Genomic DNA, 13,982 nt, shown 5'->3' on the forward strand with positions numbered 1-13,982 from the left:
TCCTTGGCTGAAAATCCCAGCTATAGTTTTGATGGGAACTGAGGAGGAGATAAACTTCACCTCTTCCTCCTAGAGATTCAAAATAGTTTTAGTTGTTAGCAGCTCTATTTCAGGCAATGAATCGAACGGATCATTCAAGGGAATGAGGGAAATGATTCAAAAGTTGCGGGAACTGGAACTTTATTAAAATGGTGTCGGGTAAGGTAATCTATGTTTGTATCACAGACCTATAATTTATGTAGATTCACATGCACTTTTTTTTTTTCCAGATACTGCATGAATTGGGAAGTGTGTGGAGTGTTGTGGAACCAAATGTATTTGTATGTGTTCAACACGCTGTATAATTGACTCAATTATCCATGTGGGGATTATTCACTTTTAATTTGCAATCTGGCTTCTCCTTTCAGTTAGGATGTTTCAGGGCTGCTCTAGGAATGCCAACTAATTTAAATAATTTAAGTAAAACATAATTAGGTACGAAAATTAAATTCAATCTTTTCTAAGCTCCTGAAGATTCTGCAGCTGAAATGTAACTCTAATTCATTCACTGTCTTTTCATTCTCCAATGCCATTTTACTACAGTGAATTTTACTGCTTTCCATAGGTTATTGCAATAGTTCCCTATCTGGCTTTCTTGCTTACCACTTCCCTGTCCAACAACCATTCTGTTGACAGTAATTTTCAACAAACAAACAAACGCAGCTCTCATCACAAAACTTTCTTTGCTTGAAAACACTTAATGGCTCCCCATTTCTCATCAAATTGAATGTACATGCCACAACCTAACATTTAAGGCTTCTTCACGCCACCTGCCCCAGGAAGCTTTCCTGATCATACCTCGGGGATGTCTGATCATTCTTCCCACCTCTGAATCCTCATAATGCACTCGGTATTTTCCTGTAAGGGAGACTAAGGTATTCCTGAAGTCATGCTGTCTTTCTACTCTCCTGTGAGTTCTTTTTACCTTATTAAAAAATTATTTTTACTGCAGTTCAGTTGCTTTACGATGTTACTTTCTGCTGTAGAGCAAAGTGAACCAGCTATGTGTAGACATGGGTCACCTATTCGCCACGGCAGAGCGTTGAGTAGTGTTCCCTGTGCTCTGCAGCAGGTTCTCGCTTGTTCTCTCCTTTTTTACATAGTGGTGTATATATGTCTATCTCAGTCCTCTAATTCGTCCCAACCCCCACCCCCTTTCCTCTCTTGGTGTCCATACATTTGTTCTCTACAGCTGTGTCTCCATATCTGCTTTGCAGATAGGTTCATCTATACCATTTTTCTAGATTCCACATATATGCCTTAATATTACTCAAAGTCTTGATAGCTTATGGTGAACAGTGTCAGATTCATGATCTCCAAAGAAGATTTAGCTTCGGGACCAGGGACCAGGCTTGATCACTCAAGAGCTTTTGTGTAGCAGAGTTTTATTAAAGTATGAAAGGGACAGAGAAAGCTCTTGAGTGACTGAATGCAGTCCCCAAAAGGGGAGCCTTGTCAGGGGTTTATGCCGACCTGCCAATGCCAAAAGACACCCAACCTCCCTGCGAGGGGAGCGGCCAGAAATGGAAGAAGTGGGTGGACCGAAATTTCCTTTTTTGGTCACCTTTTCCTGGTCTCTTTGGCCATTTCGTAATTTCGTGGGGAAATAGAACTACTAACCTCATCTGTCAGATCATAGACTTTCAAGGGACTTGTGATCCATGCTGTTACTATGCACTTTTACTTAGACTCCATGTATGGAAGCGCCTAGCCTTGCTAGGAGCCAAAAGTTACAAGAGCACTTCTGGGAGCGAGGCGGAGCTCTAGCTCCAGGAACATCTCTCAGGCTAGAGGTCACTCTCTTGGCTGCCTGCCTCAAGGGCCAGCGACCTGAAAGTGAGACTTTGTCATGGCTGTGCCTCCGATCTTTGTGGACAAAAGCCCTGCTGGTGACCATGAGGTTTTTGAGGACACAGATTGGGAATTGCAGAGTCTGGTCAGATTGGAAGTGCAATGGGTTTCTTCCTTTGGTAGCATTAGCTCTTAGTGGGCCAGAGGAGGCTCTCTGGTGGCTTCTGTCTCAACTCCTTAGATATTCTTTCTGTGGAATCTGTGGAAATGAACTGGAAGGATTGGCCCTAATAGCTTGAGGACAAAAATCACTTTTTCCTTGCTGGCTGACCCTTTTGGTAGCACAGGTACTGGTGTGGCGACACTCAGAGGAGACATCGTGGTTGTTGTTCATTCCTTTATGACTCACTGCTTCTACTGCGGTCAGGACTGTGCACAGGCACATGTAAGACGGAAGCTTCCCCTAGGAGTCCCTTGGAGAGTATTCTGGGAAAGCTACTCTGCTCTACTGGGTCACATCAGAAGAATGCACATCAAACAAAATTTTTGGTGGTAAGGAACTAAATCAGTTTGGGATTCCATCAGGTCTACCCTTGGTGCATCTCCACCCCACCTCAGTGGTAGAACCGGGAGGGATGAATCCGGCACCTGCGTTGGTAAGCGGCACACTAAGCCCGACAAGGGAAGGAAATCTTCGGTGGAAAGTCTGTCTACACCGCCATCTAGACCAGGGAGGAATGCCTCTGGTGGAAAGAAGCCACGGCTGTGGATGCCGCTTTTTTTCTCTCTTACAGATTGGAGCCAGCAGTTCCAGAACCACTCTTTTAAAATTTATTTTTAAAAACTGGGACAAGTTTGATCCCCAGAGTTTAAAAACACACGTCTGATCTTCTTCTGTGATAATGAATGGCCACAATATCCTTTGGAAGATGGGGATCGTTGACCTGTTAAAGGGTTTCAATTAAAATGCTGTTTTACAATTAGATTGGTTCTGTAGAAAACAAGAGAAATGGGTAGAAGTGACATATATGTTTCTCTTTCTCTCTCTGTCAGACATGCCAAGCTTATGTCCTAAGAGTACAGATTTGGGTGTGAAACCTTCAGCTCCCTCCTCTTCTCTTACTTTGACCCTGGATCTGGGGCTCCCAGCTGAACAGGCTGAGAATCAGGACACCCTTCTAGGATGGGTTGCCTCAGTCTTGGTAGAAATTCAAACAGTACCAATTGTGGTCAAAACTATCTAGAAGATCCAACAAGTACATAGAAGCCTTTACAGGACTAACTTTATGGGCTTACTTGGTGATACATGTCTTGGGACAGATGCTGACTCCTGAGCAAGAGCTTGAGTTTTGGGGGAGGCTACTGCTTTTGGAAGTAAATGGCTTGCATGTGAGACAAGGGGAAAGAGGGAACATGAAATAGCCCTCCTTCTGCAGTTCATTTCAGTCACTTAGTCATGTCCAACTCTTTGTGACCCCATGGACTGCAGCATGCCAGGCTTCCCTGTCCATCATCAACTCCAGCAGTTTACTCAAACTCCTGTCCATTAAGTCAGTGATGCCATCCAACCATCTCATCCTCTGTCATCCCCTTGTCCTCCCACCTTCAATCTTGCCCAGCATCAGGGTCTTTTCCAGTGAGTCAGCTCTTCAGATCAGGGGGCCAAGGTATTGGAGTTTCAGCTTCAGCATCAGTCCTTCCAACGAATATTCAGGACTGATTTCCTTTAGGATTGACTGGTTTGATCTCCTTGCAGTCCAAAGGACTCTCAAGAGTCTTCTCCAGCACCACAGTTCAAAAGCATCAATTCTTCGGTGCTCAGTTTTCTTTATAGTTTGGCTCTCACATCCATGCATGACTACTGGAAAAACCATAACTTTGACTAGATGGACAAAGTAATATCTCTGCTTTTGAATATGCTGTTTAGGTTGGTCATAGCTTTTCTTCCAAGGAGCAAGCGTCTTTTACTTTCATGGCTGCAGTCACCATCTGCAGTGATTTTGGAGCCCAAGAAAATAAAGTCTGTCACTGTTTCCATTGTTTCACCAACTATTTGCCATGAAGTGATGGGATCCAATGCTATGATCTTAGTTTTCTGAATGTTGAATTTTAAGCCAACTTTCCCCCTCTCCTCTTTCATTTTCATCAAGAGGCTCTTTAGTTCTTCTTCACTTTCTGTCATAAGTATATCATCTGCATATCTGAGGTTGTTGATATTTCTCCCAGCAATCTTGATTCCAGCTTGTGCTTCATCCAGCCCTGCATTTCACATGATGTACTCTGCATATAAGTTAAATAAAAAGGGTGACAATATGCAGCCTTGACGTACTCCTTTTCTTATTTGGAACCATTCTGTTTTTCCATGTCCAGTTCTAACTGTTGCTTCCTGACCTGCATACAGGTTTCTCAAGAGGCAGGTCAGGTGGTCTGGTATTCCCATCTCTTTCAGAATTCCCCACAGTTAATTGTATCCACACAGTTGAAGGCTTTGGTGTCGTCAATAAAGCAGAAATAGATGTTTTTCTGGAACTCTCTTGCTTTTTCCATGATCCAGCAGATGTTGGCAATTTGATCTCTGGTTCCTCTGCCTTTTCTTTTCTTTTTTTTTTAAATATATATTTATTTGACTGCATGAAGTCTTAGTTACAGCACATGGGATCTTGTTCCCTGACCCGGGTTTGAACCTGGGCCCCCTGCATTGGGAGCACAGAGTCTTAGCCACTGAACCATCAGGGAAGTCCCCCCTCTGCCTTTTCTAAAACCAGCTTGGACATCTGGAAGTTCACAGTTCATGTATTGCTGATGCCTGGCTTGGAGAATTTTGAGCATTACTTTACTAGCGTGTGAGATGAGTGCAATTGTGCGGTAGTTTGAGCATTCTTTGGGATTGCCTTTCTTACGGATTGGAACGAAAACTGACCTTTTCCGGTCCTTTGGCCACTGCTGAGTTTTCCAAATTTGCTGGTGTATTAAGCGCAGCACTTTCACAGCATCATCTTTCAGGATTTGAAATAGCTGAATGAATAAAGGTACTAAGAGCACAGGTTCCCCTAGGGCACTGCAGAGCGCCAGGGGACAGGAAGAGCTGGTGGCACTGGTCACACGCTGGAGCTGCCCTGGGCTCCTTCGGAGAGCATTCCACCACTTGCCCAGCTGTGGCGCAGGCCAGACACTGCAGGGGTGCTTAAACTTTTCCTCCTCACCCCTCAAAAATTATTTGTGTATGTACGCACTGCTAAATATATGTTCACACACACACACACACACATTACCTATATTAATACCTAAAAATATTCACACTCCATATCCAGGTATGTGTATATATAAAATAGGTAAATATAAACCTGCTGGTGCTGCTGCTAAGTTGCTTCAGTTGTGTCGGACTCTCTGCGACCCCATAGATGGCAGACCACCAGGCTCCCCAGTCCCTGGGATTCTCCAGGCAAGAACACTGAGTGGGTTGCCATTTCCTTCTCCAATGCATGAAAGTGAAAAGTGAAAGTGAAGTCGCTCAGTCGTGTCCGACTCTTAGCGACCCCATGGACTGCACCCTACCAGGCTCCTCCGTCCATGGGATTTTCCAGGCAAGATTACTGGAGTGGGGTGCCATTGCCTTCTCCGAAATATATACCTATAAGTAAATTAAAATGTGTACAGCCTTAACTCGGAACTGCGGGAGTGGCGCGGAGTATGACGGCTGGGAACGCCCCTTCGCCGCTCCAGGACTGCAGGAGCGGAGCGGCGCGGCCCTGGCGAGGCTTGGCCCTTCCGGGTTGCCGTCCGCCGCCGCCTCCGCCATTGGTTGGGCTCCAGGCATCTGACTCGGGCGGCGGGGCTAGTAGGGAGCTTCAAGGATGGCGGCGTCCGCGGCGCTGATCCTGCGGGAGAGCCCCAGGTAGCCCCGGCTGGGCGCGGGGGGACAGCGGTCACCGGGGTGGCGCGGGCAGGGCCGGCCCGAGGATGCTGCTGCTGTCTGTCGCGGGGGCGCCGGGCGGGCGGAGTCGCTGCGCGGGCCCGCGGGAATGCGGGACCGCGGGCCCCTGGGCGCCTCCGCCTGCACCGTGGTTCACTTGCGTGGGCTTTCTATGAGTCCGACAGCTGAAGTCAGTGCGTCGGTGTCTGGTCACTGTCACTGTTCCCTGAGCCTGGTATCGCTGGTACCCAAGCCGTCCTGGGGTAGTTCTGAAATCACGTGAAGAGGTGTTCCCTTTCCTTTTTCAATACTTTTCATACTTTCTGATTATGAGAGAGACTCCCATTTGTCCTGAGTGGTCATTAGTACTTAACACGTGTCATTACAGCTTTTCAGTCAAGATCGAATAGGCCCCAGGCCAGGAGTTTTTTGGCTGGTAACAGCATCTGACCAGAATTTGGTAACATTGCTTTTGTTTTCACTTTATTTACCTTTTGTCCATTTATATATTTAGTTCATATCTATTCATGGTAGGTAAGGTTGGCGGTCTATAGTGGTGATATAAAGTTCTGTTTTAAAATAAAATTTGGCAAAAATGATTCCATTTAATGAAAGATAAATAATAGTGCACGTAGTGTGTGGATGCAGAAAAGTGCAGAAGTATCACTGAGTCTGGAGAATAACTTCTTTGTGCATAGTGTTAGTTGCTCAGTCGTGTCCGACTCTTTGCACCCCATGGACTGTAGCCCGCCAGCCTCCTCTGTCCATGGAATTCTCCAGGCAAGAATACTGGAGTGGGTTGCCATTCCCTTCTCTTGGGATCTTCCCAACCGATGGATCGAACCTGAGTCTCCTGCATTGCGGGCAGATTCTTTACGGTCTGAGCCACCAGGGAAGCCCATCTCGGGCCTAGAAGGGACAAGAATCTTTTTGAAGAGAGTTGTCATTTTGAAGTTTTTCCTTCTTTGATTGCTTTCTGACAGCCAATTTCTTTTCTAACACCAGTGTCCTGGGTAACACACCACATCAGTAAACCATATCCAGCGCGGTGCAGTAGAATTGTTCTTATCACATAATTTAAAGTTGGTTAGTTTAAACAGGGTTTTAAAACAAGTGTGCACTTCAGTATCAGTATCGGTTTAATGGCTCAGTCGTGTCCGACTCTGCGACCCCATGAGCCGCAGCACGCCAGGGCTCCCTGTCCATCACCAACTCCTGGAGTCCACCCAAACCCACGTCCATTGAGTCGGTGATGCCTTCCAACCATATTATCCTTTGGCGTCCCCTTCTCCTCCTGCCCTCAATCTTTCCCAGCTTCAGGGTCTTTTCCAATCAGTCAGCTCTTTGCATCAGGTGGCCAAAGTATTGGAGCTTCAGCTTCAGCATCAGTCCTTCCAGTGAACACCCAGGACTGATCTCCTTTAGGATGGACTGGTTGGATCTCCTTGCAGTCCAAGGGACTCTCAAGAGTCTTCTCCAACACCATTGTATGTTCATGTTTTTTAAAATTCCATTATCTGCAATGCATCAGTCTTTTTATATGTTTTTGGTGTAGCTGCCACTTCCCTCCCCGGACTCTTTTCAGAGTTCTGTTTTGAGTTACATGGATACATAAACTCCCACTCCTAAGTTGATACTGTTCCCCACAGAGTGCAAACTTTCCCAAGTAGTTTGCCAGGCCCAGAAGAAAGAGAAAATTTGCCAAATAGAGCTTTTCAACAGAGGTACTTTTGGGGTATCTTTTGGAAATGTCCTGTCTTCTTTGCTGGCCATCATGTGTTTTTCTTTATTTCACTCAGACTTACCTTTATAGCAATCAGTTGTTGAAATGAAAATTTACAATCAACCATACTTAGAGCAATGACAGTACCACTTGGGGAAAACACATTTTAAAACTTTGTTTTATGAATTTCTTTAGCATGAAAAAAGCAGTGTCCCTGATAAATGAAATAGATATAGGAAGATTTCCACGACTGCTCACCCGAATTCTTCAAAAACTTCACCTGAAGGTTTGTATGTTTGTAATTCTATCGCTTATAATTTGTTCTTATGATTCTACTGCAAATCCAGGTTTCCACTTGAATAACTTTTTGCAAGGTATTGTTCTCCAGCAATACTGGGGAACACTGAGTCTCCAGAAAATTTGATGAATATCCTATGGTCAAAAGTTTGGGAAGTTCTGTTTTCATTCAAAATAATGTGTGGTGTTTTTTTTTTTTTATATTATGGAACTTATCAGAGTATATTTTATGGTAGCGTTAATAGTAAATGTTTAAGGGTGACTATTGTCTGCAGAATTTTCCATGTGTATTTTTTTTCCATATGTATTTGACCATGGAATTGTTTTATCATGGTATTTATTTTGGGATTAAGATTCTGTGGAACATGCTTTGGGAAAATTCTGATATTATGATTTCATTCTTCCTCTTAAAAATATTTCTGTAGTCTTGCTGTCAACCGGTATATAATCTTTCTCTTCCACTTTTATTTCAAGGGTGTGGTTATCTTGAAAGTATTGATAATTAGTAATTCACTATTTGGTCACCAGTATTAGTTAATTTCTTTATCAGGTTCTGGAAGAATTATGAAAATCAGACATAAGAAATACTTGATTCAAAAAAAAAAAAAAGAAATACTTGATTCATTACAAGAAACTAGTGTAATCCAAATAAATCTTTGAAATATAACTATTCACTCAGAGAAATAAAACCTGTAGCCTCTGGAGTTTGGTGTATTTGGAACATCACAATGAAACTTATACCTACATATACCTAAGTTTATTGGCAATGGAGAAGAAAAAAGTTAAAGACTATTGATGTGTCCTTTTTTTTAATTAAAATATAGTTAATCTACAATGTTATATTTCAAGTGTAAGGCAAAGTTGTTGATGTATACATGTATTCTTTTTCAGATTATTTTTCATTATAGGTTATTATAAGATGTTGAATATAGTTCTTTGTGCTATGCAGTAGGTCCTTGTTGTTTATCTGTTTTATATGTAGTAGTATGTGTATGTTAATCCCCAAATCTTAATTTATCTCCCTCCACATCCCCATTTGATAACTGTAAATTTTTTTTCTATGTTTTGGTATATTTTTCTTTTTTTTTTTTTTTGGGCAGAAAATAGTAGTTTTATGTTATTTAGCATTTATAGAATACTTACAGGTGTCTCCTTACCTAAGCTCTACAGCACTATAAGGGAGTCTGTTTGGTACAATATTCTCTATTCATACATTATACCCAGATGTAAAAGCAGAGCAGAAAGAAAACAGGTTTAACCTTAGTCAGACCTGATTTCCATGGAGGATGATCCACTTCTACGATCAGTGTGAGTTTAGAGTGAGGGGCACCAGACGACAACCAATGCCCCTTCTTACTCTGAGGACTCCCCATGGCCTGAACAGCAAAGTAAGACCCGGCTTCTTCCTACCTATTCTCAGTTCTTCTACTCAGAGGGATTCAAGTGAGCAGACAAAAATACTGAGGTCTTTATTTTCAACTCCTAATACAGCAAACACTTTACATAATAAAAGTTCACTACATCTGAACTCAGAACCCCTCCATGTAACCCCTAACTTCAGTGGCTAATTCTCTGCGTCACTCACTGTGACTTCAAGAATTTCCTGCACAGTGTTTCTGATGCAGTCTCCAAGGTGTTGAAAAACCATGTACATTTTAATCAAGATCTTTCCTCTTGAAAGGCTGAGGATACACATCCCCATTTGATAACTGTAAATTTTTTTTCTATGTTTTGGTATATTTTTCCTTAAAACTGTTTCAGAAACATAGGACTTCCTTATAGCTCAAATAGTAAAGAATCTGCCTGCAATGCAGGAGACCAGGGTTCGATCCCTGCGTTGGGAAGATCCTCTGGAGAGGGTTATGGCAATCTACTCCAGTATTCTTGCCTGGAGAATCCCATGGATAGAGGAGCCTGGCGGGCCACAGTCTGTGGGGTCGCAAAGAGTTGGACATGATTGAGCAACCAACACACAGTGTAATCCGATATCCTTTGTTTACAAAAGTCTAGAATGGGTGCCATACATTTCAGAAAGATTGCTTTTAAAACTTTAAAAGTTATTTGATAGATTGACTTGTGGGTGCTACCATATTTCCCCATTATGATAGAGAGGTCTTGTTATATTAACATAAAGGACAATCACAGGTGTAAACCCCAGCACATAGAAATGTGTGAGGATTTTGTTGTTGTTATTGTGTTTAGGGTGCTGCTGCTGTTTAATGCCCTGGGAAGTTAAATGTATTAATAATGTGCAGCACAGTCCTGTACAAAGGATTGACCCCATCTCTGAACAAAAAAAAGAAAAAGCATAGCTTATCTCTGAAAAAGCATTTATTTTGTACTTAATATAAGCTGGAGGACTTCTTACAACTTAAGTTTATCAGGTTAAAATTATATATGTACACTAAATTATGACGTATGCAGACTACTAGTATCATATGTTTTTCCTCGGTGATGGTGTGTGTGTATGCCTGTGTTTGAAAATCAGAGCTTGAATTTTGGACCAAAGGCCTCTCTTCTCTCTAAAGCCATGCTGAGTTGAAAATGAAAGTGAAAGTCACTCAGTCATGTCTGACTCTTTGAGACTTCATGGAATTCTCCAGGTCAGAATACTGGAGTGGGTAGCCGTCCCTTCTCCAGGAGATCTTCGCAACCCAGGGATCGAACCCGGGTTTCCTGCATTGCAGGCAGATTCTTTACCAGCTGAACCACCAGGGAAGCAATTGCCTTTATAATTAGTTCAATAATATTCTGCCTTCATAGAGTAGAAATTCTCTGTAACTTTCTGAGGAATGTGACCTGATTTTAACTATATGTGGAACTGAGATTAGTTCACTCATTATGCATGTTAAGAAAATGAATTCTTCAAAAAAAAAAGAAAAAGAAATGTTGAAAGAATGTATTGTTTGATTTGCTCTTTTTGTGCCTTTGAAGTTCAAAATAGAGTGCTTAAGTTGTTTTAATAACATAAACTATTTCACAAATAGTTTATGAGTGTTTGTTTTAAGACATCTAAACAGTGTGAATGAACTGAAATGCCCCCTTGATTAACTGTTGCTTCTTTCTCCACCTTGGTTCTTTGCTGTGTTAGTTATCTATTGCTGAATTGCAAATTTCCCCCAAATTTAGCAGCTTAAAACAACAATAATCATTTATTGTCTCTCACACCTCCTCTAAGTAAAGAATTTAGCAGTGGCTTGGCCGGGTGGCTCTGACTTGGGGTTCTCATGACATTGCTACCAGCTTCTGGTGGAGGCAGTTGTGACCTGAAGTGCTGACTGGGCTTGGAGGATTTCCTTCTAACATGGCTAGCTGGTGGCAGCTGTGGCTCCTTGTCACGTGGGCCTGTGCTCCTGACACGGGTGGAGGTTGGCTTCTTCTGGAATGAGTGGTCCAGGAGAGGACGGTGCTGTCCTTTTTATGCCCTAACCTTGAATATCACATAACTTCATTTTCACTATATTCTTCTTCTTAAAAGTAAGTCGGTCTGACTCATATTCAAGGAAGAGGAACTTAGGCTCCCATCTTTTGAATGGAGGCGTGTTAAAGAATCTGCAGACGTGAGAAAACCATCACACCTCCCTCGAAGCTATCTTTGTTGTCGATTTGATTTTTATCTTTCCATGCCTTTTTTCAAGTATTAATAAATACAGATGTGCCCACGTATGTGCATGCATATACACATAGAACTGTTTGGTTTGTAAATAAATGTTTTCATAAGTGGCATTGTACTGTGTGTATTGACCTACTGTTTACCTTTTCCTCTTATCACTTTTACCAGAAATCTTTCCTTGTCAGTGCATATAGTGCTTATTCTTTTAAAGTATTGGTTTTCCTTTTTACCTGTATATGTCTATATATGTTTATGTGTGCTGTGCTTAGTCGCTCAGTTGTGTCCAAGTCTTTGCAACCCCACCAACTGTAGCCCACCAGGCTCCTCTGTTCATGGGATTCTCCAAACAAGAATACTTGAGTGGGTTGCCATTCCCTTCTCCAGAGAATCTTCCCAACCCAGGGATCAAACCCAATTCTCTTGCATTGCAAGCAGATTCTTTACCGTGTAAACTACAGGGAAGTTCTATGTTCTGTGTTTATGGGGTATGCTTTTTAAATATATAGAAAAATTAACATCCACTTTCCATTAAAAATTTAAGTTTCTTAGACCCTTGATCTCTGATTTTATAAACCTGGGCCTTAAATTTTTCTCCCATTGAAAGGATAAAAATGAATATATCTCTTTAACTTTTTCAGTGCCCAGATATGTGTGGGTTACTTTTGGTATAGAGGAAGAAGTTAACCGGCTGCTGTTTGGAAGCAAATGCCATGACTTACATTTAATATTTATCTGCCCAGGGTTGTTGTCAGATCAAGATATTGAATATGTGTTTGGAACTTTGTTTTGTAGCTGTATTCTGCATTTGTTGTTCTGTTCACATATTGATGCTGGGAGGGATTGGGGGCGGGAGGAGAAGGGGACGACAGAGGATGAGATGGCTGGATGGCATTGCCGACTCGATGGATATGAGTTTGGGTGAACTCCGGGAGTTGGTGATGGACAGGGAGGCCTAGCGTGCTGTGATTCATGGAGTCGCAAAGAGTTGGACATGACTGAGCAACTGAACTGAACTGAACTGAACCTTATTTTAAGGGTGCATGTCTCATGTACTAGTGGTTGGGGGGAGATAAATGTTCCCTTGCTCCCCTTCACTCCAAACCACTTTATTAATATAATGCTCCTGAAGATCTTGAGAATGTCCCTTTTTTGCCCTCTTTTTAAAAAATCTCCCTTTCTTGTACATCTGAGGACACTGAAGTTTATTTTTCCGTGTGCCCAGTCACTATCTTTATTTTGTCAAAAACAACTCATTTGGTGTATGTTAAAAGGAATCAGTTCGACACACTTGGAAGTTAGATTGTACATATCCATTGAATTTAATGCAACATGTGGTTCAGTGATTATATGTGAGTAATACTATTATTCTGTTCCTTATATTGATAAAACTCTGGTACTGTAGGTCATTATTTTAAGAAGGTATGTGGTAGTCACAGAAACTCTGGAACTTTAAAATCAAAACATTGGTCTTGAGGTAAGTGACTGACATTTTAGCCAAATTGGGTTCATGCTTTTCTTAATCAGAAAATAGGTAGTAGAGACTGGAGTTCCCCTGACTGACCTCCCCAAACCGAAAATGTGGCAGTTCTGAGCTGCACTTCTAAACTTAGACTTCTAAGCATCACCTCATTGCTGCTTCACTACAAGAATGCGGTTGTAAAATTGTATCTCATCCTAAGCCATCAAGGCTGGGACTCATGATACTTCTGAAACTTCTCCTTGTAGCTACTGGGGAGAGGCAGCAACTGGGAAAGTTGTTTGGTATGTGGGGATAGAGTATTTTTATTTGAAAGCAGTTCTAATAGTGTACATTTTTCATGTGTGAAAAACCGATCTTTGGATCAAGGAGGTTGTACTCCTTGTACATGTTGTACAAGGAGTTGTACGGGTGCAACCATGAGGTTGTACTCAGATGACTCACTTCTATTTTTCACATATTGCTTATGAAAGTAATGCGTGTAATGTGTAAGTTTTGGAAAATGTTAAAATTATCAAAAAGATTTCTTGATTTATGTGTACTCTTATAGTAACCCATACTTTTGCAGAACTTATTAAAATGGAAATTATTGGAATAGTTGTTTGTAAGGTCTTTCTAACTAGAGCATAGTATACCTGAGGGCACGAGCCATCTGTGTAGCACATAGAAAATACTCAGTAAATGTGTTTTGTTGTTCAGTTGCTAAGGCATATCCAGCTCTGCGACCCCATGGACTGCAGCATGCCAGGCTTCCCTGTCCTATTTGTTTGTTTTACTTGCTTGTATTTCTGTGGTAACAGTTGTGATTTCTCTCTTTGATTTCTTATGTTGTTTATTTGGGTCTTCTCTCTGTTCTTCTTGGTGAGCCTGGCCAGAGGTTTGTAAATCTTGTTTACCCTTTCAAAGAACCAACTCTTGGTTTTATTGATTTTTTTTTTTTCTATTTAAAAAAAAATTTCTTATTTATTTTCTCTCTGATCTTTATTAGGTCCTTCCTTCTGCTGACTTTACATTTTGTTCTTCTTTTTCTAATACTTTTAGGTGGTGGTTTAGGTTGTTTATTTGAAAGTTTTCTTGTTTCTTAAAGGCCTGTATCACTGTGAACTTCTATCTAAGAACTGCTTTTGCT

At 41.8% G+C, this 13,982-nt stretch overlaps 1 protein-coding gene across 4 annotated transcripts in view; it reads left to right on the forward strand.

Annotated features, from left to right (window-relative positions):
• The first annotated feature begins 5,589 nt into the window (after window positions 1-5,589).
• The window catches only part of COMMD10 (COMM domain containing 10), a 179,872-nt gene continuing 171,479 nt past the window's right edge, over window positions 5,590-13,982 (forward strand). For all 4 annotated transcript variants that reach the window (XM_043465846.1, XM_043465849.1, XM_043465847.1 and 1 more), the window contains exons 1-2: window positions 5,590-5,725; window positions 7,662-7,752. In XM_043465846.1, coding sequence (XP_043321781.1) covers window positions 5,685-5,725; window positions 7,662-7,752 — 132 coding nt within the window. In that variant the 5' untranslated portion in view covers window positions 5,590-5,684. The remainder of the gene's footprint in view (window positions 5,726-7,661; window positions 7,753-13,982) is intronic.

This window comes from Cervus canadensis, chromosome 4 (assembly GCF_019320065.1).
Source record: "Cervus canadensis isolate Bull #8, Minnesota chromosome 4, ASM1932006v1, whole genome shotgun sequence".
In the NCBI taxonomy this organism is placed as follows: Eukaryota; Metazoa; Chordata; class Mammalia; order Artiodactyla; family Cervidae; genus Cervus; species Cervus canadensis.